Source organism: Trichosurus vulpecula, chromosome 8, assembly GCF_011100635.1.
Source record: "Trichosurus vulpecula isolate mTriVul1 chromosome 8, mTriVul1.pri, whole genome shotgun sequence".
Lineage (NCBI taxonomy): Eukaryota > Metazoa > Chordata > Mammalia > Diprotodontia > Phalangeridae > Trichosurus > Trichosurus vulpecula.
The window spans coordinates 255,941,203-255,965,217 of record NC_050580.1 but is presented as its reverse complement, the minus strand read 5'-3'; the positions used below and the strand labels follow the sequence as shown (position 1 = coordinate 255,965,217).

Genomic DNA, 24,015 nt, shown 5'->3' with positions numbered 1-24,015 from the left:
AAAAGTCCTTCCCTGATTACCATTACATTGTCTTAGTGCTGATAAAACACAAAAGATCGCATTTTACCTGCCCCATTCAAACATCATTAAAGGCACTTAAAAGAACAACAGCAAACCGTCTCACCTTAATTATTGATACATATGGGCAGGATGCCATAGAAGATTGTGCCCAGGAAAAAAATTCACCAAGGGTATGCTTATTGTCAGGAAGAGCAGAAGACACTTTCTAATAACTTCTTACTCTGTCTCATTGTTCTTGCTCACCAGGTGCCAAACTCAACTGTTTTTGTGCTATTAAAGGACTAGAAGTACAATTAGCATCCCCTCTGTGTTTATCCACCTTGGGCCGAAGTCCTGATCACCCTGCCCTAGTTACAGTTCTGGAACTAGTTGATGTCTTAAGTTCCTTTTCAAACCTAAATTTTAGGAGGTAAATGATTGGATCGTAGGACCATTGGTCTAGACTGGAAGGGACCTTCAAAGTCCAACCCTTTTATATTACATCTGAGGAAACTGAGGCTTAGAAGGTTTATGACTTGCTCAAGGTCACATGAGTAGTAGTAAGTGGCAGAACTAAAATTCCAACTTGGGTCTTCTGGTTTCAAATCCATAGTCATCCCCAAAACATGGTTTTCTTGGACTGAAAGGGAGAGGCCACTGTTGGTTTTGAGTGTGGCAGACCAGCAAGGGTCAGCTGAAACTAACATTCCTTGATGTTGGGGTTTAGAGAGTACAAGCCGATCAAGCGGTGATGCAGCATTTGTGGGGAAGTGAGGTGCTGTCATATCCATCATACCTGTCCTCAGGTAAAGCTGAAACAGGTGGTGATGAGTCCTAGTTCATTGAAGGAAAGCTCAGAACCAGCACCAAGAAAGTCTACGTATGGAGAAGGCCATTGTAAAAGGGATCAGAGAAAACAAGCATGGTTTCCAGAGACGAAGACTCAAGAAAAGGGATCTAACACAGGGAATTTGGGGACGTCAGCTGTGATAAAGTCATCAGCTAGTATTCTCTAGTGTTTCTTCCATCTTCGAGCTGTTCTTATATTTAATTACCACCCCCAGCGATGCCTCTAAAGTAGTCATCTTCACCCCCGTGTTGGCCTGGACCTGGACCAAAAGTGGGAAAGTTTGGTTTTTTTTATTCTTGTCTCCCTTTCTGAGCCCCTGGTTTCTTCCCCCTTTGTTGCCTTCACCGTTCCTGAAGTGTTCCAATGAATACCAAACCAGGCTTGCAAAAATCCCTTGGGCCTCCACATTCTCTCTACCCTTCCTTGCCACCCACTTTTGCTGTCCCCAGACTTCCCAGACTTTCAGGACCATGATCTCAACTAGGTCTTCAGAAACAGAGCAAATTGATTAAACTACTTAAATTCAACAAATGTATAGCAAATGGCTCCTACCCTAGTTCCCTTTCTAGGCACTGTTATTATTGTTTTTGAGTCATTCGGGCTTTTCTGATTTTTTGTGACCCCGTGGACTACAGCACCCCAGGCCCTTCTGTCCTCCACCATCTCCCGAAGTCTGTTCAAGTTCATGTTCATTGTCTCCATGACACTATCCACCCATCTCATCCTCCACCCTCCCCTTTTCCATTTGTCTTCCATCTTTCCCAACATCAGGGTCTTTTCCAACGAGTCCCATCTTCTCGTTATGTGGCCAAAGCATCTAAGCCTCAGCTTCAGTATTTGACCTTCCAGCAAACAGCCTGAATTAATTTTTTTAAGTATTGACCGTTTTGATCTCCTCGTTATCCAAGGGACTTGAAAAAGTTCTCTCCGGCACCACAGTCTGAAAATGTTGCTTCTGTGGCACTCAGCTTTCCCTTCAGTCCAACTCTCACGGCCATACGTTGCTACTGGAAAAACCATAGCCTTGACTAGGCACTGAGGGAGCTACAAAAATGAATGAGAAAGAGCCCCTGTCCTCTTGGACCTTATAGTCTAGCCTTAATCAAATAAGTCCAAGGAAGGGCAGAAAACATTTATTAAGGGGCAGCTAGGTGGTGCAGTGAGTAGAACACCGGCCCTGGAGTCAGAAGGACCTGAGTTTAAATCCGGCCTCAGACACTTGACACACTTACCAGCTGTGTGACCTTGGCCAAGTCATTTAACCCCAATTGCCTTGCCTTCCCCCCTGCAAAAAAAAAAAAGTAGGCAAAGAAAACATTTGTTAGTGTTTTCTCAGGATAAAGCATTTAAAGTTAGCTAACATTTATATAATGCTTTAAGTTTGCAAAGCCTTTTAGGTGCATTAAATCATTTTATCCTCATTACCTTCTGGGGTAAGTGCTATTATTACCCCTATTTTAGAGATGAGAAAACTGAGGCAGGCAGCAGTTAACTGGCTTTCTGGAGATCACACATTTAGAATTTGAAATGAGCTGAATTTGAACTCAAGTCTTCCTTGGATCCAGAGCTCTATTCATTGTACAACCTTGCTTCCCATGTTAGCCAAAGAATTCTGCAGTGCGCTCCCATTTCCTGATTGACAGCCTTAAATCCTCCAACTCCCCGGCCCCCCAAGCCCTGCCCATGAAAGATACTCCTTGTCATCTGTCATAATATGTTAATACAGTCTACCTTGAACATCTCCCCAGAGCCCTCCCTTTTGTGCTTCTTGTAGATCGTGGGCACCTTTCAGCACCCCAGGAATAGTTCTGCCTCTACCCCTTCCCCCTCCCTCACCAGTGTTCAAAAGCCAGAGATATTTCTTATTTATGGACCAAAAAAAGTCTGACAGCTGGCTTCTATCATCTGTCCTTCATGTGATCTTGAATTCCCGGTAATCTCAAGGTTGGTGGTAAGGGTTTGGGGTTTATCCAAAGAGGGATCATATGGACCCAACCTAGGTTTGGTTTTGGGTTTTTTTTCCTCCTGCCTGCATTTCTTATTCCAGTTTACATTATGGTCACCCCTGGTGACCATAATGGTCACAGCAAAGAATGTTTCCTCATCTGCTCTGATCATAGTGAAAATCTCTGTGGATTCCCAAATTCAGGTGAGGACAAAGGACATACATAGAGGATAAGCCAACATCTAAAATGCCAGGTGGATCATGTACACCACTGTCAAAAGTATTTTGACTGCCTATGTTCATGCCACACATAACAGTGGCACTTTTCTGACTGGAAGGCGGAGTCTTATCTTTTTAATTTAAAGATGTATAAATATTTCATTCAATTTACATTCCTTCAGCATAAATTGGCTCTTCCTCAAGCACCCTCCCTAAAAGACATTACAAGAAAAGAAAAATCATTTGCTCGAGCTGATGTAGAAACGTTTGAATGTGAGGATTAGAAAAATAAAATGAATGAAATCGTGAATAGCACCTCTCTCAAATTTTCTCTAAAAATCAATTACCGTTCCACCAGTTTGAATAAGTAGCTATACAGAGAGGTGCATTCAAAGCTTCATTAAATATGAACAATAATATTTAATAACATTCCCAGTCCCAAAAGCCAGGGAGTATCTACCTCACAATCTGGCTTAAAACAGTAATGGTAAGTGACTTTTCTCGGAGAGAGAGAAGTAGGAGTTTTAATGTTTCTGGTGGTTGCCTACTTAAATAAAAGTATGGTTGCCATAGACTCCCCACTCCTGCCCTGCTCTTTCGGGCACTTTGTACCCACACAGACACACACCTCTGAGCCACATCCCATCCATCTGCATGCAACAACAAGGATTTCAGTAGTCACGCCTCCTGGTGCCATACATTTGCATAGGACTTAAGAATTTCCAAAACATTTTCACCTCCATTTTTTCCCGTGATGCTCACAACCACCCTGGGAAGCAAGGAAAGCTAGGGTTTGATAGCCAGGGATGCTGTGTGATTTATCAGCTGTTAAGTTTAGGTAGGCGGCCCAGAACAGGCACCACACGGCAAGTCGCTTAAGCTCTCATTAGTGCAACAACACACCAAGACCGTGAACTACAGAGAAGGTGCGAGGTACGGCGGACAGAGCGCTACAGCTGGAGTCAGGAAGATCTGAGTTCAAATCCAGCCTCAGACACTTACTAGCTGTGGGACCCTGGGCATGTCACTTCACCCCGTTTGCCTCAGTTTCCTCAACTGCAAAGTGGCAATAATAATAATAATACCTGCCTCCCAGGGTTATGGTGAGGACCACCTGAGGTCATACTTGTAAAGCACCTGGCACACAGTAGGCACTTAATAAATGCTTGTTTCCTTGCCGCCTTCCAGGGCTTCATCTGGTAGCCCCTCCATGTCTTCCCAGCCTTTGCAAACCTTGTCTACATTTCCCTATCATTTCTCCATAGACGATCTACCCAGTGCCCTGAAGGTCTTCCATCTTCTGTCCCCTACTCTGGTCACAAGTCATACTGCGCACCGGAGATACAAAGAAAGGCAAATGCGCCACGTCCTTGCCCACAAGGAGCTCACACCATCAAAATGTGTTTGTCTTCTAGTGCTTTACTCAATGCCTCCTACATAGTTTGTGCTTAATAAATGCTTATGGACTGGGGCAGTGTTTTAACAACCCAGCTAGCAGCTTCTGTGGGGGCATAAGATCCCCCCCCCACAGCCAGCACCCAGGAGGTTGCCGGCACCCGGAAGGCTGCCGGGATGCTGGGAAAGCACAGGTTCTTTTTATCTGCTTAAACAAGGAAAGCACGGTGAAGGGGTTGACCAGCTTACTTTAATCCAGCATTCAGTTAGCATACAGACAACATTCATTTAGTTCAGGGGAAAAATGAGACAGGCCAAATACAGATTATAGTCGGCTAGTTCAGGGGAACAAACAGCCAGCACCCTGAAGTTCAGTATATTCATTTAGTTCGGGGGAAAACAAAACCAGCATCCCGAACTTCAGAACAAAATACAAGCAAATTACAAATATCAACAGACAGACCCAATACAATTCATTCACTTACTTCAAGGGGAAAAGCCAGCACCCTGAGGTTCAGAACATTCATTTAGTTCGGGGGAAACGAACCAGCACCCCAAACCTCAAAACCAAAATACAAACAAATGACAAATATCAACAGACAGACCCAATACAATTCATAGATACCAACATCTGGGCTCGGCCCGAGAGCAAGGGCTGGCCCAGAGTCACACTTGCCACTGCTCCCGTGCCAACCGGAAAAGGAAAAAGAGAGCTCTTCAAGCTGTCCTCTCCCCACTTATAGAGTTTTTGACATCATCAAGCGCCGCCTGAATGACCAGGGCCGATTGGTTCTTGAGTTGGCCCCTCCCCCTAGCATAGACTAGGTTAACACCCAATAGGGCATGGCTCTGGAGTCAATACCTCCCCTCAGCCAGCCCCATGACTCATCACACAGGAAGTTCTCTTCTTCCTGGCATGGACTCTGGGCTTCCTGCCCCAGAAGAGCAAGCCCCAGCACCCAGCGAGGCTCAATGAGGTAAGCTGAGTCACTCAAAGAAAACAAAGGCCATTCTGGCCACAGGCAGCTAGGTAGAGCAGTGAGTAGAGCACTGGCCTTGGAGTCAGAGGACCTGAGTTCAAATCCAGCCTCAGACACTTGACACACTTACTAGCTGTATGACCTTGGGCAAGTCACTTAACCCCAATTGCCCTGCCTTCCCCTCTTAAAAAAAAAAAAAGAAAAGAAAGAGAAAAAAGCAAAACAAAAAAATGCTTATTGACTTAACTTGAGACAGCTGGCAAACAACTACGTACAGATGAGTTGTATACATAATGAATTAGAAATAATCTCCAAGGGTTTCTTAACCCTAAAGTTAAGGAAGACCAGGAAAGACTTCTTCCTGCAAAAGGTGGTACTTTGAAGAAAGGGGGTAAGCCAGGAAGCAGAGATGTGGAAATGAAGAGAGAGAGAGAGCGCGCGAGAGACAGCGAATTCCATCCACGGGGGTCAGCTGGTGTAAACACCTGGAGTCAGGAGAGGCAGTGTTGCGTTGTGTGTGAGCAACGACAAAGAGGCCGTGTGTCCCTGGATCACAGACTATGTGGGGAGGTGTAGGGTGTGAGAAGACTGGAAAGATGGGGGGGGGGGGTTTTGAAGAGCTTTGAAGGCCAAACAAAGAATTTGCTATTTGATCCTGGAAGCAATAAGGAGCTACAGGAGCCACATGGTGAGACCCGTGCTTTAGAAAAATCAATTCGACAGCTGGATGGGAGATAAGAGACTTGAGAATTAGTAGGGAGAGTCTGCAAACTGAGATTCCCTCCTTCTCTGACTCTACCTGTCCTTGGTGGTGCCACTAAGGAAGTTGTGGTGTTCTTTCTGTGTTTACTAAAAACAGAACAAAAAGTTTCCAAAGACGTCCCATGGTTATTTCTGCTTGTTTTGTTCCTCTTCCGCAGGTGACTATTATCGGATACACACTTGGGATCCCTGACGTTATCATGGGCATTACTTTTCTAGCAGCAGGAACAAGTGTACCAGACTGCATGGCCAGCTTAATCGTGGCCAGACAAGGTAGCGTAAGTGGCATGGGGGGCTGAGGGGTGGGGGAGTAGAGCCCTGAAGGGAAAGTCAGGACACCTGGTGTCTACTGCCAGTCCTGCTGCTGTCAGCCTTAAGTCGCTTGATTAAGTAATTTCTAAAGCAGAAATTACCTTTATGTGAATAACAAGAAGCAACAAAGTTGGGGTTTTTTCAAATGTTAAATTTTTATTTAGACTCTTGGGTTTTAGCAGAAAATTAATTTAATATAAAAAAGATTTTCATTTTAATACTATAGTTTCTTCCCAATATAACTCTCATCACAATTGAAACTTCTCTAATAATGAGCAAATCAGTTGACCTGGAAACTGTGTCTAACAGCATATGCCACATTCTACACCCAAAGTCCTCCAATTCCCTATAAAGAAAAGTATATCTTGGGGCAGCTAGGTGGCACAGTGAGTAGAGCATGGGCCCTGGAGTCAGGAGAACCTGAGTTCAAGATACTTGACACACTTACTAGCTGTGTGACCTTGGGCAAGTCACTTAACCCCAATTGCCCTGCCTTCCCCCCTCAAAAAAAGAGTATATCTTTTGACTCATCATTTCTTCTCCTGAACCAAGACTGGCCATTATAATTCATCAAAATTCTACGGACTTTCAATAGTATTTTTGCTTATAGTAGTTTCACCACCTGGTTTAGTGCTCTCCTGGCTCATTCTCCATCAATTCCTACTTCTCTGACTGCCTCATAGGTGTTATTTCCAGACAGCTAGGTGGCACAGTGGATAAAAGTGCTGGGCCTAGAGTCAGGAAGACCTAAGTTCACATCCTGTCTCAGACGTCTAGTAGCTGTGTGACCTTTGGCGAGTCACTTAACCTCTCTCTGCTTCAGTTTCCTCAACTCTGAAATGGGAATTATAAGAATATCCTTTGTTATTCGGTCATGTCTGACTCTTCCTGACCTCATTCGTGGTTGTCTTTGCAAAGATCCTGGAGCGGTTTTTCGTTTCCATCTCCAGCTCATTTTACAGAAGAGGAAACTGAGGCAAACAGGGGGAAGTGACTCGCCCAGGGTCACACAGCTACTAAGTGTCTGAGGCCAGATTTGAACTCGGGTCTTCCTGACTGCCAGCCCAGCCGTCTATCCGCTGTGCCACAATAACATCTTCCTCCCGTGATTGTTGAGAGGCTCGAATGAGATTTTATATATATATAAATAGCTTAGCACAGTTGCAAGCATAAGTCCATGCTGCCTTCCTTCTTGCGGTACAGTAGCATTACATTATGTTTGCAACTTGGGATTTGTTTCAACTATTTCCCAAAAAAAACAAGCACCTATTCTTGAGGAAGACAAGGATCCAGACATAATTTCAGGACTTTTATGTCATCTATGATCTAATACCTGCTTGACTGAAAATAGACCACTAGAATTGGATTTTTGAATGGCTTTTCTGTCTTTGAGTTTCCTATTAACCTACTTCTCCTACTCCAAAACACACACACACACACACACACACACACACACATACATACACACATACACACGCACACATGCATACATACACTGTACAGATTTTATTTAACAGAACAGGCCAACCACACCTATGCCCTTTTTCACTGACCTCTTCCACTTGACCTTGGACATATCACCTCACCTTTTTCTGAACTTTAATTTCTTTACCTAAAAATGAATCCCTTGGAGAGGTGGGAAACCTGTGGACTTCTAGGTCCTTGGGTGTGACCTTTTAGCCAAGTTTTACAGAACAAATCCTTTTATTAAGGGAATTTGTTCTATGAAGTCTGGATTCAGTCAAAGGGCCACATTTGAGGACCTAGAGGCCCACATTTGGCCTTGAGGCTGAAGATTCCCCACCCCTGAGTCTCTAAAGTCTTTTTTTCCAGTTTGAATGTTCTTTATTCTAAGAGCCCCTCAAACTCTGACAGTCAGTGTTTAATTTGATTCAGCTGACATTTATAAGCTCTGGACATTAAATGGCAAAAATGAAATAGTCCATTCCTGCCCTCCCCTCCCCCAGTGAACTTATATTCTCCTGCAGGGTGTGATAGACATAACGCACACAGACAAGTAAAGACAAAGTAATTGGAAGAAAGAAAGCCCTACGGGGAGAGAACTAAAGAAGACTTCAAGACCCCCAAAGCAGAACTTTGAATGAAGATAAGGATTTGGCAAAGACTATGAACAGGAGGGATTTTTAGGCCTGAGAGGAAAGCACATGCAAACGAAGAAAGGCTTGACCCAGACCCAGCAGGCCATCTGTGCTACCAAGGAGCTTAGATACTGTGGGGAAGACAGCTTGGGTTGAGGACTAGGTGTCTAGTAGGCCAATTTGACTGGAACAGGGGGTTCGTGAGTGAAATTCGTGTGAACTAAGGCTAGCCATGTGGGTAGGAGCCAGCTTGTGGAAGGCTAAGGAGCTTTCACTTATCTAAGCTTTTAAGCTGTGCTTTATGGAGGGTCTCTCTTTATTTTGGCAACTATGAAAAGAGTGCAATGGAGAGGGGAAATATTAGCAGGAAGACCCATTGGAAGGCTATTATAATAGTCCAAAGGAGGAAGATAATGAGAGACTTAAGTAGGATGGTGGCTGTATGAGAAGAGCAAAGGGAACAGATGCCAGAGATGTTGTAGAGATAAAATCAATTTTTAAAAAAAGATATGCTAGACTTTGCATAATTACTGAATGGAGTATACGTATTCTTCAGTATTGCAGAGTACCTTTACAAAAATTAATCTTTATACCAAGGTGCAAAGCACTCATAAATACAGAAAAAGAAACCAACAAAAGTTGGCAATTGATCGAATGTGGTGGGTGAGGTAATGGAAAAAGTTGGAGCTGCCCAAGGTTCTGAACTGGGGTTACCAGAAAGATAGCATTCCCCTCAGTGGGAAAAGAGAAATTTGTTGGAGGGGAGGGTCAGTGGGGGAAAGATAATCAATTCCATTTTAGACAAGTTGAATGTAAGATGCCTACAAGATATCCAAGAAGAACAATCCCTAGAATTCAAAGGACCTGTGTTCAAATGAGGCCTCAGACACTTACTAGCTGTGTGAACCTAGGCAAGCCACTTAACCCTGTCTCAGTTTCCTCGTCTGTAAAATGAGCTGGAGAAGGAAAGAGCAAACCACTCCAGTATCTCTGCCAGGAAAACCTCAAATGGGGTGACAAAGAGTCAGACACAATTGAAAATGATTGAATACCACAAAGAAGACTTTGGGATGGGAGATGAAGGTAAAGGAGACTGAGAGGAATCAGTTAAGCAGTTAGGAGGAGAACCAGGAGAAAGCAATACCGTTAGAACCAGGAGAGAAAAAAGTACCAGGGAGGAGGAGGTGGTCAGGAGAGTCAAAGGTGTCAAGGACTGTGAAAATGAGAAAAGACCTTCAGAATTAACTGAATGGCGTCCAGTTAAGAGCCGGACATCGTAAGTTCTAAACATGCCTTGTTCTAGGGTCCCATCCAGCTTTGACATTTTATGCTCACGACAATGGTTCTTGGCTTGGTTCCTTTGAATGACAAGCTGCCTGCTGTGCATCTGAGTTCCTATTCAATACCTTGTACCCAGAAGACACCTGTGGGTGGCTATTCCATCATTCCTTTGTTTAAACTAAATTAAAGGAGAAAATGTATTTGTCTATCTCACACTTGGGAGAAGAAAAGCGATTTAATAATAGTGCTTCCAAGAGTTTCAGTTCCTGGCTCTTGAGAGATGGAAACTTTTGCACCAGGTGACAGCTTTTGCATACTGAGCCCATTCTTAAGAATTAAATCCCCAGAAGGAAACCTATAATCATTCCCCATAGAAAATAAAATCCTTTTGTGTTGGCCAGGGTACGTGAAAGTTATAGAGAAGAATTCAAAGTACGTCTATCTTAATATAGAAAGCTTTCTTTTTATTAAGAGAATTTCCATTATCCAACTTTAAGCCAACGGGTTGATTTTGTCTTCCCTAATATCATGGCATGGAGGAGACAGTGGTTTCTTTTAGGTACACAAGCAGAATTCAAGTTCTAGCAGGCTTCAACCTGGAAAGGCCTGGAAACAGATTGTGTGTCTGTCCTACAAGGATGCTCATCGCTAGAAGACTGATTCCTCCCCACTGCACCTCCCACCCATGATGAATTTTTTGCCGCCCCCCCCCAACTCATTAAAGTATCTACTAAAGTGCATAAAAGTTACAATTTGCATTCATGAAGGGAGTACCCACAAGGTTGACATTATATATCTAAGGTGCTTAATGAGTGTGTGTTCAATTGAAGATCTGTCGTGTCGGTTACATCATAAAGACAATATGATACTTTGTAACGATTCAATTCTGGCGGACTCCTCTTTTGTGCCTGCTTTGCATGAGGCCATGTGTCAGGAACTATGGGAAATTAAAAGGATGCCTGAGACCCACTGTCGCCCTCATGAAACTCAGGATGGATTGGGACTTAGGGTAGAAGATGAGACACAGGCAGCCATCACACTTTGAGCAGATTATGGTCCTCCTGTCTCAGACTCTTCCAAACTGTGTGACCCTGGCTGAGTCACTTAATTAAACTTTTTTGCTCTCAGTTTCTTCATCTGTAAATTGGGAATTTTGAAAGCGTCTACCATACAAGGTTGTCTTGAGGATCAAATGAGATAACATAGAAAGAGACTTTTCAAAGCTTCTATGTGCTACAGAAATATTAGATATGATTATTATCCTTGCTGTTAATGTTATTCCTGGAAAAGTTGTTGTGGATAGAAATGACATAGGATTTTTTCATAAAAACAAGGTAATAAGAATATTTTATATTTCTGACCTCATACACACATTTTTAACATGTTTAATAAACTATAAATGATATGTCTATATAGTATAAAATATTCAAAAATCAAACAGCTGAATCACCTAAAATGTCATTAATATTATGTCATTAATACTACATATTAATAATATATCATATAATGTCATTAATATTATATATGATAGTATATAACACAAAGCTCTCATCTTTGCTTCCTTGTATTTCCAATCCTACTATATGAAATCAGATGTTTAAGGAACATCCTTATCAAGCTTATAAAACTCAGAAAGGTGATTTTGGGGGAATTTGGGGGCATTTTGAGAAACATCTTTGAAAGAGACTAGAACCACTAGATCCCTTATTAACAAGCACATCCAAGGATGCCTGTTTTTCTGTACTCTTTTTCTCATTGTAAATTGTCCTCTAGCAAAGGTAATTGGAAATCAAGTTGCTGGTCTTTCTGTTTTTAAAAGCAGTAAGCCTTTCTGTTTTCTCGACCACCTCATTTGTGCTGGTTGATTCACATTTCCACTTAATGGCATTCACCGTAGAGTGAAAAGGCAAAAACCACTGATACTGGAATCACAGGCCTGAGTTCAAGTGCTGGCTCAATGAAAAACCCTGAGAAACAGAGTTTCTGGATAATTAATAATCAGTTTATTAATGAGGCTAGCTGGCAATTAATAAATTGATGGTCAGTGATTTCTCTTGGTAACCAAAGATGATCTACGGAGAGCCTGAAAGCCTTAAATACGTTTTTGAAAGAGGAATGCCCCCAACTAGTGAAAATCAAGCCTAATTAGTGAACATTTAACGAGGAGGTGGGCTAGAAGTCTTCAGCTTCACCTGCTGAGCATATGGCTTGATCATGAGGCTGTCAAACATCTTCAACAGTTTGGCTTGAATGGTGATCAAACTCAAAGACCCCCAGGGCCTAGATTTTATTCTGAACCCACAAAAATCTAAACTACAAGTTCTCTGGGTTTTAGCGGATTAAAACTGTCATTAGAGCATAGTTTTCTCCTTCTATTGGCCATTTTTAAGAACTGGATCTATGATGTGACTGCTTTCCCCCTCATAACCATCCAAGAATTGAAATATCAACTTGAGCATCGTTCTTCCAAATGGTTGCCTCACTTGATACACATTTGGAATGCTCTTCTTAGAAATAACTTTAGAACAAGATTACTAGTCATATACTAAAAGCTGAGTCAGGAAACCCAAGTACTGGTCCCAGCCATGCTATTAACTGTGTGAACTAGGGCAGATCAGGCCTCTTTGGACCTTAGTTTGCACTTTGATAAAATGAAGCAGTTGAACTAGATAATTTCTAATTACTGCGAGCTGAAGTCCACTAATAATATTCATTGGGTGTTTGTGCCAAGCACCATGCTAGGTGATGGTATACAAAGATCAAAATGAAATTGTCCCAGTCTTCAAGGAAATTACATTCTCTCAGGGGAGATTACGTATACACAGAGAAGTCTAGACAAAAACATACAGAGTAATTTTGGAAGAGTGGCATTAACAGCTGGGGGGAATCAATAAAACATTTAAGTGCCTACTATGTGCCAAGCAATGTGTTAAGTTCTGAAGATACAAAAAGAAGCAAAAGGCAGTCCCTACCCTCAAGTTCATAATCTAACGGGGGAGACAACATGCAAACATATACACAAAGCAAGCTATATACAAGATAATTAGGAAATAATTAAAAGAGAGAAAACGCTACAATTAAGAAGGTTTAGGGAAGGCTTCCTGTAGAAGGTGAGATTTTGGTTGGGACTTAAAGGAAACCAGGGAAGTCAGGACTTGGAGTGGAGGAGGGAATGTTTCAGTCACGAGGGACAGCTAAAGAGAATATATCTGGAGCCAAAAGATGAAGCATATTGTTCATGGAACCTCCAGGAGTCCCATGTCACTGGATGGAAGGAAGCTACTGGGATAGTAAAAGTATAAGAAGAATGGAAAGACTGGAAAAGACTGTTATAAAGAGTTTCAAATGCCAAACATTATTTTGTATTTGCTCCTGGTGACACTAGGAAGCCACTAGAATTAATTGAATGGGGGTAGGGGCAGGTCATGGTGGTGCTCACTCAGTAGGAGTTGACACGATCAAATCAATAAAACCTTCCTGTAGGAGGTAGTGTTTGAATTAAGCTTTAAAGGCAACTAGGAGGGCTAAAGGCAAAGGTGAGGATTGAGTGCATTCTAGGCATGGGGGAATAGCCTATGCAAAGGCAAATAGAATGGAAAAAGAGAGAAAAGAGATTGAGGTCACGTCCGAGGATCGTTAGACAAAGCTTCAAAGAGGAGAAGGAGGGGTGTGAGCTGAGCTTTGAGGGATTGTATTCCAGAGAGGGAGGACGAGCCTGAGTTAAAAAGAAGTGTACAAGAGGGCCTAATAATTGATTTTCAACCTTCCTGAAATCATAGCAATAATGACCTTCTTCTGACATCACAACACTATTGTGGTTACTAACATATTTAGTGGCGCTGAAATGTTAGGCAAATTGAAAGTTTAGCAAGTTTCCAGGCAAGCAATCGATAGACTATGCAGCCCAAGGTTTACATTTTAAATTTGCTTCCAGGCTACAAAGTTCCTTGAGCTGTTTAGCTCTCTGTTGTGTGCTTAGCATGGAGATACAAAGATGCAGAAGATACAATTCCTCACCTTCAAGGTGCCTATAATTTGGTGGGGGAAAGGATCCTCACTATCAGCAAACAAACTGGGAATAGACAGGCTAACTTGAGATCAGATGCTTGACTGTGCGCCCCAGACGAAGGTGAAGAGCAACGTTGTTGTGGGCCTGGGTAGCCAAGGATGGATTCATGGAGGAGGCTAGGCCTTAAGTTGATCTTAAAAGAAATAGTGAGTTTGTTCTCCTGCCAGGATAGTGAGCATTTCTGGGTGAAGCAGCTAAATGAACCTGTTAAATATAGATATTAAAATATTTTGCTATTTTTTCCTTTTCTCTGTTAAAGAAAGGAAGGTTTCTTTGCTTTGATTAGATGCTCCATATGGAATTTATTGAAGGTCATAGCCAAGAACCACTTGGGATGTAAAGGAACAAGTGGGCTTAAGAGCTATACCAATGAAAGAAATACCTACACTGTTGAGATCACAAGACCCATTAAAGCTGTGCTTTCGATTAATGAAATCTGGGGATTTTTTTTTTCCTAGGCCTTGGAGATATGGCAGTATCTAATACCATAGGGAGCAATGTATTCGACATCCTTGTAGGACTGGGAATACCATGGGGACTGCAAACCATGGTCATTAATTACGGATCAACTGTATGTATACTTTTCTTACCTTTCAAACAAATTAAATTGTTTCTTTGCAAAGTAAAACCAGAAATAAGAAATGACAGGTCAGTTCTCTCTTGGGTATAAAGAAAACACTTTATTCTTACCGCATACCTCATACCTGCCCCTAACCCTCCATCTCTTTTTTCAGTAGCATAATTGGTGAAAAAAGTGGAGAATTTAAGGTCGGGGGCCTGAATCCCATCTCTGATACCTAGTAGCTGTCCGACCTAGAACATTTCAGTTAGCCTCTCTGAGACTCAGTTTCCTCACCTATAAATTGTTTCTAAGAATGCACATATTACCTATCTGACAGCATTGTTATGAACAAAGTGTCTTGTAAATCTTAAAGCATTATATGAATGATTGGATGGATGGATGAATAGATGGACAGATGGATGAAAAAGCATTTATTAAGTGCTTACTATATGCCAAGCATTGTCCTATATAAATGTAAAGAATTACCATTAGTAGTATAGCTCCCCAGAAAGCAGTGACACAGCTTCCTCAGGCCAATGTAAGGACTTCTTGTGACCTCTGGGTCTTCTTTCACCTCCTTTCCACTAGAATGACTGGTTAGGTATCAAAACCAGTCAAAACACTGAGGCAGGATATAAGTTCAACAGATGAGACTCAGAGAAATTCCACCACTTGGAACATGGTTTATGAAAAGACCCCACCCCAATCCCATCTTGCACTCTCTCCTCTTTCCCTTCCCTCTCTTTCTCCCTTGCCCACCCTCTTGCTTCCATTTCTAGCCAATGACCATTCAGGAACATCAGTAACCAAAGTCCGTAAAACAGAGCTGGGTTGTCACTTTTAAGAGGATAAGCACGACTCTAAATCACCAGGGCAAGGAAGTGGCAAGAAAATTCAAAGTCAGAGTCAACAAATAGAAGTGAAGTCCAGTACATGAAGGGCTTTCTCAGGAGTAGATCAAGAAATGGGCCTGTCAATTTTACACTCAAGCCATAAGCTAACACGAGCCCTGCTGACTTTAAACTACCCCTGCCCGCATCATCGGGGCTGACCTTTATAACAAGGGCGTGGCCTGGCCCAGCTGTGGAGCAAGGACATCTATGATCTTCCCCAGTCAGCTACCATGACACCCTGATCTCACCTCCATTCCCAGCCCTCACAACAGCCATTCCTAAGGATTCAGTGAAATGTGTTCATCCCAGAAAAGGTAGAAAAGTATCTGGCTTACTAAGACCCTTCTTCAATCAATCAATCAATAAACGTTTGTTAATTACCTACCAGCTCAGGCATTGTGCTAAGGGCTGAGGGTACAAAAAGAAACAAAAGGTAGAACCTGACCTCTAGGAGCTTACGACTCAATGTAATGTATTTCAAACGCAGCTAGCTGGTGCAGTGGATAGAGCACTGGGCCTGGAGTCAGGAAGACTCATCTTCCAGAGTTCAAATCCACCCTCAGACACTTACTAGCTGTGTGACCCTGGGCAAGTCACTTAATCCTGTTTGCCTCATCTATAAAAGGAGAAATGACAAACCACTCTTGTCTTTGCCAAGGTAAAACCTCAAATGGGGTCATGAAGAGTCAGACACGACTGAAACAACTCAACAGCAACAAATTCCAAAGAACATCAGTAACGACTCACATTTGTAGAGTGACTTCAAGTTTACAAATCCCTTCCCTCAAATAACCCTGGAAAGTAGGCAGTGCAAGTAGCGGTATCTCCATTTCACAGATGAGAGAACTGACCTTCAGAATGATTTAACTCTGTGTGAGGACCCAGGGAGAGGTACAAAGATAAAATGTGTTCCTGTCCATGCTGTCAGGGAACTTAGAATTGCTTTCCCATCTATCATTACTTACAGCCCTTCAAGGCAGACAAGGACAGGTATTAATCTCCCCAGAATTACCACGGTACCTAAGCAAATCCCTTTTTTTCCAGTCCAAATCAGTCTGACCGCTGACCTTACAGCTGGATGCGTGTTGGTTAAAGTAGAACAGAATTTAAAGCTTAGAACCAGTCTGTCTGTTTGTTTTTGATGGGGTAGGACTGTCGTTGAAAGGCTAAAGTAATAAAATGTGCATCACTTTATTCCGGATGAATGATGGCAAGTGAATGAAGTTAACTTCCCTGTGTCAGTTTCCTCATCTGTCAAGTGAGGAAGTAAGTAGGACTAAGTGATCTCTGTAGTCCTCCCCGGCAGTAAAAATCCATGAACGGACCAACGAGATGATGATGGAAGGAGTGTTGAATTTGCAGTGAGCCGCTCAGGATGCAAGTCCCTACACATTACTTCCTTCCTCCGGGCCCCAGATTCGTTCTCAGTGAAATGAGAAAGATGGACAAGGAGACTCCTAAGGAGTTCCTTTTTTTTTTTTAAGGCACTCCTTTCTAGCTTTAAAATCCTCAGATCCTAGCTGACCTTTGGCGAGTCACTTAACCCCTATTGCCCTGCCTTGCCCTTTCAAAAAATAAAATAAAATAGAATCCTCAGATCATATAAGATCTAAAATGTTTAGATTATAGGATGATTCGGGTGCAGCGTTTGGTCATGCTGTCTTCCGTAGTCGAGCTTAAAGCTGTTTTTCCATTTGTTTTTCTAGGTACAGATAAACAGCAAGGGGCTGGTCTATTCAGTTGTGCTATTACTGGGATCTGTTGCACTTACCGTAAGTTCTCAGAAACCTAAAATAGGCTCTTCATGTGTGCTTGTGTTCATGTCTGGTCTCAGATGAATATTTATGTTTGCATGCTGCCACAATAATGGCGAACCGGTGATCATCTTCCCACCAGTTCTCAGTCATCTATGGTAATGAGGGTGAAGCTAACTTTTTTTTTAACCAAACCTATCATTTCAATATTTTGTTCTTGTTCATTTGTTTCAGTCATGTCTAATTCTCCATGACTTCATTTAGGGTTTTCTTGGCAAAGATACTGGAGGGGTTTGCCATTTCCTTCTCCAGCTCATTTTACAGATGAGAAAACTGAGGCAAACAGGATTAAGGGACTTGCTCAGGGTCACCCAGCTAGTAAGTGTCTGAGGCTGCATTTGAACTCAGGTCTTCCTCACCGCGCCACCCGGCTGCCCTTCGGTGATATAGGGTGCTCTTCATGATAAACTTCTATGAGTGGCACCTTATGGGGAGTTTATAGTCTTAAATTGTTGTCTGGATCACTGGCACTAAGCGATCTGTCTAAAGGCATCCATCTAGTCAAGACTTGAACTCGCGTCTTTCTAACTCGGAGGCCAAATCTCTATCCACCACCATCCCTACCCTTGAAAGATAACATGTAGCTGCACACGGTGGGGCTCGCCCGTCGTCCTTGCTACTGGGAAGGCTGAATGCGGAGCATCATTTAGATCTGAGCCACAGTAGTCTGCAACAGAATAGATCCGATCTCCCACGCCGATCGCCGGTGAGAGCGGGCCCATGAGCGTCCCACGTCCAGTCTTTAATGAGATACGGGGGACAAGAGGGAAGGAAGGAAGGAGGGAGAGAGAGAGATAAACAACAATCCTAAAGAAAGCGGCTAGTGGGGGAAAAAGGTCCTCGGCGTCAGACTGAGAGTAAAGGTGAATCTGATCCCCTGTGGAAAAGAGAAAATGAAATCAAGAAGAAGTTCAAAGACTGGACCTGAGATTATCTGACTTGTGAAGAGGCTTGCCCAGTCTGATGCGATGGAACACGCTTTACGAGGTGCCTGCTTTGTTTGGAGGAGCGTCGTGAGCAGCGCCGGGCTAGATACAAAGAACGGATAAAACGCGGGAACCTCCTACAGAGCACGGGCTCCTGGGGGGCAGCCCCAGCACGTGCCCAGCGCAAAACAGACGCTCTAGAAATTATTATTGAATTGAATCGGAGAAGCTTAGGGCTGTACCTCCGTGTGGAAAAATAAGAAGCCAACGCGGCTAATTATAATGCTCCGCTAATACATGATTGGTGTATTAGAGAGTTACAATACAAAGTACTATATGAGTACTAAAAGGCAGTCATCACACATTAGGTAGGTTAGGGAAGGCTTCCTAGAGGAAGTGGCATTTGGATTGGACTTTAAAGACTCGTTAGGAGGCAGCTAGGTGGCCCAGTGGATAGAGCCCTGGTCCTAGAGTCAGGAAGACCTGAGTTCAAATCCTGCCTCAGAAGCTTTCTAGCTGTGTGCCCTTGGAACGAGTCACTTAACTTCCGTTTGCCTTAATCTACTGGAGAAGGAAATGGCAAACCACTCTGGTATCTTTAGGGCAGCTAGGTGGTGCAGTAGATAGAGTACCAGGACTGAAGTCAGGAAGGCCTGAATTCAAATCCTGCCTGAGACGCTTACGCTTGTGTGACCCTGGGCGAGTCACTTAACCCTGTTGGCCTCAGTTTCCTCATCTGTAAAATGAGCTGGAGAAGGGAATGGCAAATCACTCCAGTATCTTTGCCAAGAAAACCCTAAATGAAGTCATGGAGAACTGGATGCGACTGAACAGCAATAGAAATTCGATAAGCAAAGAAAGGAAGCAGACGTATTAGTTGTATTTATTAAGCGCCGACTGTGTGGTGGATACTGAGCTAAGGGCTGAGGACACAGAGAAAGGCGAAAGACAGTCCTTGCTGTTGAGAAGCTCACAGTCTAATCACTGGAGACAACTTGCAAACAATTATGTGCAAACAAGATGTAATCAGGAAAAACTGGAAATAATCAACAGGAGGGAGTCACTGTTATTAAGAGGGATTAGGAACAGCTTCCCATAGAAGGTGAGATTTTAACTGGAACCAGAGGGAAGCCAGGAGGCAGGAACGAGGAGAGGAAGGGGAGCATTCTAGGACAGCCAGGGCAAAGGCCTTGAGTCAGGAGGTAAAGCATCTTGTGTGAGCGACAGCAAGGAAGCCAGTGTTACTGGACCGCAAAGTACATGGATGACATCAAGTGTAAAAAGACTGGCAAGATGGGGAGGTGCACGGGTTGGCAAGTCATGAAGGGCTCTGAACACCAAACAGAAGATTTTATATTTGTTCCTGGAGGCCATAGACAGCCACTGGAGTTTATTGAATGAGGAGGTAGTGATGTGGTCAGAGCTACACTTTAAGAAGATCATTTTGTCATCTGGATTTAAGATAAACTTAGGAGTTGGGAGAGATGGAGGTGTGGGAGTGTGGTGCGTGTTGAGAAAAGACTGGAGAGGTAGGGTGGCACCAGGCTGCAGAGGGCCTTAAATGTCTATGTCAGAGGAGAATTAACTTTGCTTAGGAGGTAATAGGGAATCACTAATGTTTTCTAAGCAGAAGAATGACTCTAAAGACCTAAGATCTGAGCCTCACGAATACCATTCTGGTAAAGGTATGAATGACGGTTTGGACGAAGAACAGAGAAGGGAAGAAAGAAGACCTTGTAGGAAGCTAGTGCAGTGATCTGGGTAATTAGTAGTACTAAGGCCCTTACTAGATGGGTAGCAGTGGAATTAGAGAAGAGATCATTGATTCAAAAGATGAGAAGGAGACAGCATTAAAAGGACCTGGCTACCAACTGGTTATGGAAGGTGAGAAAGAGGGAAATAACCCCAAGATTATAAACATGGTGGACGAGGTAAATAGTGATGCCGCAGACTTAATAAAGTCAGAAGGAAAAGCATTTTAGGAAGAAAGATAATGACCTTGGAACTGGTCCCACTAGTACATCCAGATAAAATTATCCTGGAAAAGGTTGGAAGCCATCTAGTCCAACTGTGAATTGGACTTCAGAAAGTAAGTCAAGGCTGAAGTTAGAAATTAAGTTTTTGATCTACATAAAGGTGGTTGAAGGCATGATAGTGAATGAGAATTCCAAGGGAGAGAGTATAGAGAAAGAAAAGAAGTATATCGTGGCCTGACCCTTGAGGGTTACTCACTTTATGAGATTGGAGAGAAAATGAAAAGCCAGCAAAAGCAACAGAGAAGAAGGGGTAGGGGAAGGGAAACAGGAAAAGTAATAGAGAAGTGTGATTCTACGGAGCAAAAGAACATCCATTCCATTAGGTTATGGTGTCAAAAGCTGCAGAGATCAAGAAGGCCAAGAACTGAAAAGATTTCACTATTTGAAGGTCATTAGTAAATTGTGAACTATTATTCTAGATTATCCAGTAGCTTGACTTGTTTAAAGAAATGTACAGGTCACCCGCCCTTTCTACATTCACCAATGGAACACGGTTACTGAATCCTCGGGATTCTTGTATATTTTCCCTTTGAAAATTTGAAGGGCTCATAGTACTGAGTACATAGTAGTACTGAGGCCTGTACTAGGTTGGTGGCAGGGGAATTAGAGAAGAGATCATTGATTCAGAAGATGAGGAGACAGCATTAAAAGGACCTGGCAACCAACTGGTTACGGAGGGTGAGAAAGAGAGAAATAAGCCCAAGATTATAAACATGGGGGACCAGCGAAATAATGATGCCACAGACTATGGGCCCATAGCCCTTGATTCTCTAAAAGGCCTAACATCTTATTTCTTTACTTTCAGGTGCTTGGTATCCATCTAAATAAATGGAGACTTGACAGGAAACTTGGCATCTATGTGTTGGTGCTCTATGCCGTTTTCTTGTGCTTCTCGATAATGATAGAGTTTAATGTCTTTACTTTCGTCAACTTGCCAATGTGCCGAGAAGATGATTAAAGTAAAGCCACTGCCCCTGGGAGGGAGACCGAGCTGTCCTTGAGACCTCACGAAGAGGGCATTTTACTTCTCTGAATTTCCATCCCAAAATATGAGTGTCTCTCCTCCATCACCAGTTAGCGGTCCACACTTTCACTTGCTGGAAGGAGGAGCAAATGATGACCTTTGGTGGGTTACAGGAACTTTAAGGCCCCTGAGGTTTTTCTCTCCTCTTTGGAGTTTCCCTCCTAAGGTTGCCTGATATGGAAGAGAAGGCATAAAAGGAGTCTCCCAGAACACTGAGTCGCAGAGTCAAGGAGGGATACTTAGAGTCTCCTTTCGCACACTACAAAGAGTGAGACTAGTGTGTACCCCTTTCCTCCAATCTCTGTTCTCCCCAACACATAGCACTTGTCTTTCCCTGCCTTGAATGAATGCTTTCGGAAACAAAGCAGTCTAGTAAGTCGGAACTCTCCTTGGCTTCATTCGAAGTACAAACATTGCTCTCAGATTTAACTGCTGGACTGAGAAGCCAAACTACATCACACGGCATGCACTGTTGGAAACTTTTACTTCCCCCTGGAAAGGCTTGATTTATGGAGGCCTGTGTCATTGGCATGTTGGAGCATTCAGCAATGACATTGAACTCGTCATCACTTGTCTTGAAATCTTTGAAGAATACGCACAATTCTTACAGTGGAAGATGGAAAAGTGGTGCCTGCCGTCACCTATGATGATGCACGTGGAGCATGAGCTATGAAATATTTAAAAATAACACCCGTGCAGATAATCACAATCGCATATGTCATACCACCCAAAAGGAACATGGTACAAAATGAAAAAAGTCATGCTTGTGGGAAAGCAGGCCTATATGTAACATTTTCACTGGCACTCAAAATTTAAGCTAGAGATAGAGAAGACAGTAAAAAAAAAACTTAAAATTTAATTGGGTGCTAACTCAGTAACACAATGGGAATTGTCATGAATAGCTTAAAAATGTGTTTCTTACACAGACACATTCTGTATCTTCTATGTGACAAGTTGCAGCATCAATCTGGGTCTATCATTGCTTGTTAACACTCTAATATTGCAACTAGGCCATTTGTCAAAACATTTAGTTGTTGAGTTACTCCACCAATTAATGATACATCTCCATGCCACGTGAAGCAGTGCCACGATTACTGAACAATGACAAGGGTAGAGATGTCCTGGCCCATAGACCCCTTCATCTGTATAGGTAAAAGCAACTATTAAAACCATAATTGAAAGATCCAAGTTATTCAGACCTCATGGTATATTTTATGTGAGATGCCAGAAATGGTACATCAATTCAAAATAGATTCAACGATATAGTTAACATTTTTTTAAAAAACTGCTATGTAGCTCTGAAATAGATATTTAAAAGAGTTATTAAAATAAACCATTCAAGCTTTCTTTAAAAAAGCACAATTAATTTTCTACATAGATTTGTTTTATTTTTTTAATGTTTATATAGCGAAAGTCTACATGAGATTACTAAATATTTGATGCATTTTTAGTATTTGAATATTTTGCACTTAACTACCCGTAATCATTTCAAGAAAATCATATTTCAAAAGCCCACGAGGAAATAGCCCCTCAGTGAGAAAAAGAGTGAGTTTCCATCAAATAGAGAATTTCAGAAGACTTGATTGCCCTGATCTATATCTTATACTTAAGGGTTTTGGGGGTGCTGTAAAGGCGTGACCACATTGTCCTGTGCCTCTTCTGAATTTCAGTAGCCTGAATTTTCATAGGAAAAAGCATCCATGTGTTTCTCTCATCAGTTCCGTTTAGCGTGCATGGGTCTAAGACGGGAGTGACTGAAGCTTTATCCCATTCTCCCTTCTGATTCTAAATCAGTGTTAGTAGTCACGCCAAGTCGAGGCCTTAGGAGGGGTGGTATCTGGATACTGGACTATCCAGTCCATTAGTTGTCCCAAGGCTCTGTGTATAAATCAGTGTATAAGAAGCTGAGGACCCCTTCCCTTTGGCGAATGATAAAACAGATGAATTTTCTCAGAATAGGGAAAATTCATATAATTTTAACTTAGGGCTTGGTTCCTGTTGGAATAAACCTTTGTTTATTCAGATTTTAGTCAAACTTCATCGAATACTTGAGTGATCTGTAGGCTTTCAAGGTCACATCCTACCATTGTTCCTCACTTAAAGATCTTACTGAGGACTGCAATAGATTGTCAGAATAAAACCTAGGCTTTGTGGTCCCAGCCAAGAGGAACAGTGTGTTGATAGGGAAAAAGTACCATACCGGAGCAGGGTAAAGAGTTCTGAATTTTGAGACAGCAAACCTGGGTTCTGCCACTAACTAACTCTCTGTGTGAGCTTGGGTAAATTGCTTCCATTCTCTGGGCCTAAATGACCTCATCTCCCAAATGGGAGAGTGGAACTAGAAAATCTCCAAGGTTAATTCTAGTTCTAACCTGCTATGTTGTAGAACTTAGTTGTCCCATACCACCATCCAATTGCCGATTTACCTTTATGAAGTTCAGTTATGAGGAAATATCATAAACCTCAGAAAATAAATTTGAGGTAGGTATTGGGGTTTTTTTTAAGTAATCTATTATCATGATTCTTTTAAAACTCTGATTACAAGTACACTACAGCTTCCAAGTAGAAAATAACAAATGTTTTTAATTTCTGAAGTCCTTGTATTCCTTTTCGTTCTGAATTCAATGTGCCAATGGAACTCCCTTAAAGCCTATATACATTTGTTGTACATGCATATACATACACTTTAGGTGAAAATATTATTTTTAAACTGAAGCATAAATTAAGCACCAGAGCAATATATATCAAATGCAAATTTAAAAGAATTGTTTGAATAATTAGGGTTTCATTTTTAAAACGTCTTTTACCATAGCCTTTATTTTATTCCTGGAGCTGATTAGCACATGGA

The 24,015-nt window shown here is 42.3% G+C and overlaps 1 protein-coding gene across 1 annotated transcript in view; it reads left to right on the top strand.

The window, feature by feature from the left end:
• SLC24A4 (solute carrier family 24 member 4) overlaps positions 1-22,415 on the top strand; it is a 292,292-nt gene extending 269,877 nt beyond the window's left edge. Inside the window, exons 14-17 of the mRNA XM_036735566.1 lie at positions 6,310-6,424; positions 14,371-14,483; positions 17,074-17,139; positions 20,949-22,415. Of these exons, the coding sequence (XP_036591461.1) occupies positions 6,310-6,424; positions 14,371-14,483; positions 17,074-17,139; positions 20,949-21,101 (447 nt within the window). The 3' untranslated portion in view covers positions 21,102-22,415. The remainder of the gene's footprint in view (positions 1-6,309; positions 6,425-14,370; positions 14,484-17,073; positions 17,140-20,948) is intronic.
• Positions 22,416-24,015: the final 1,600 nt, after the last annotated feature.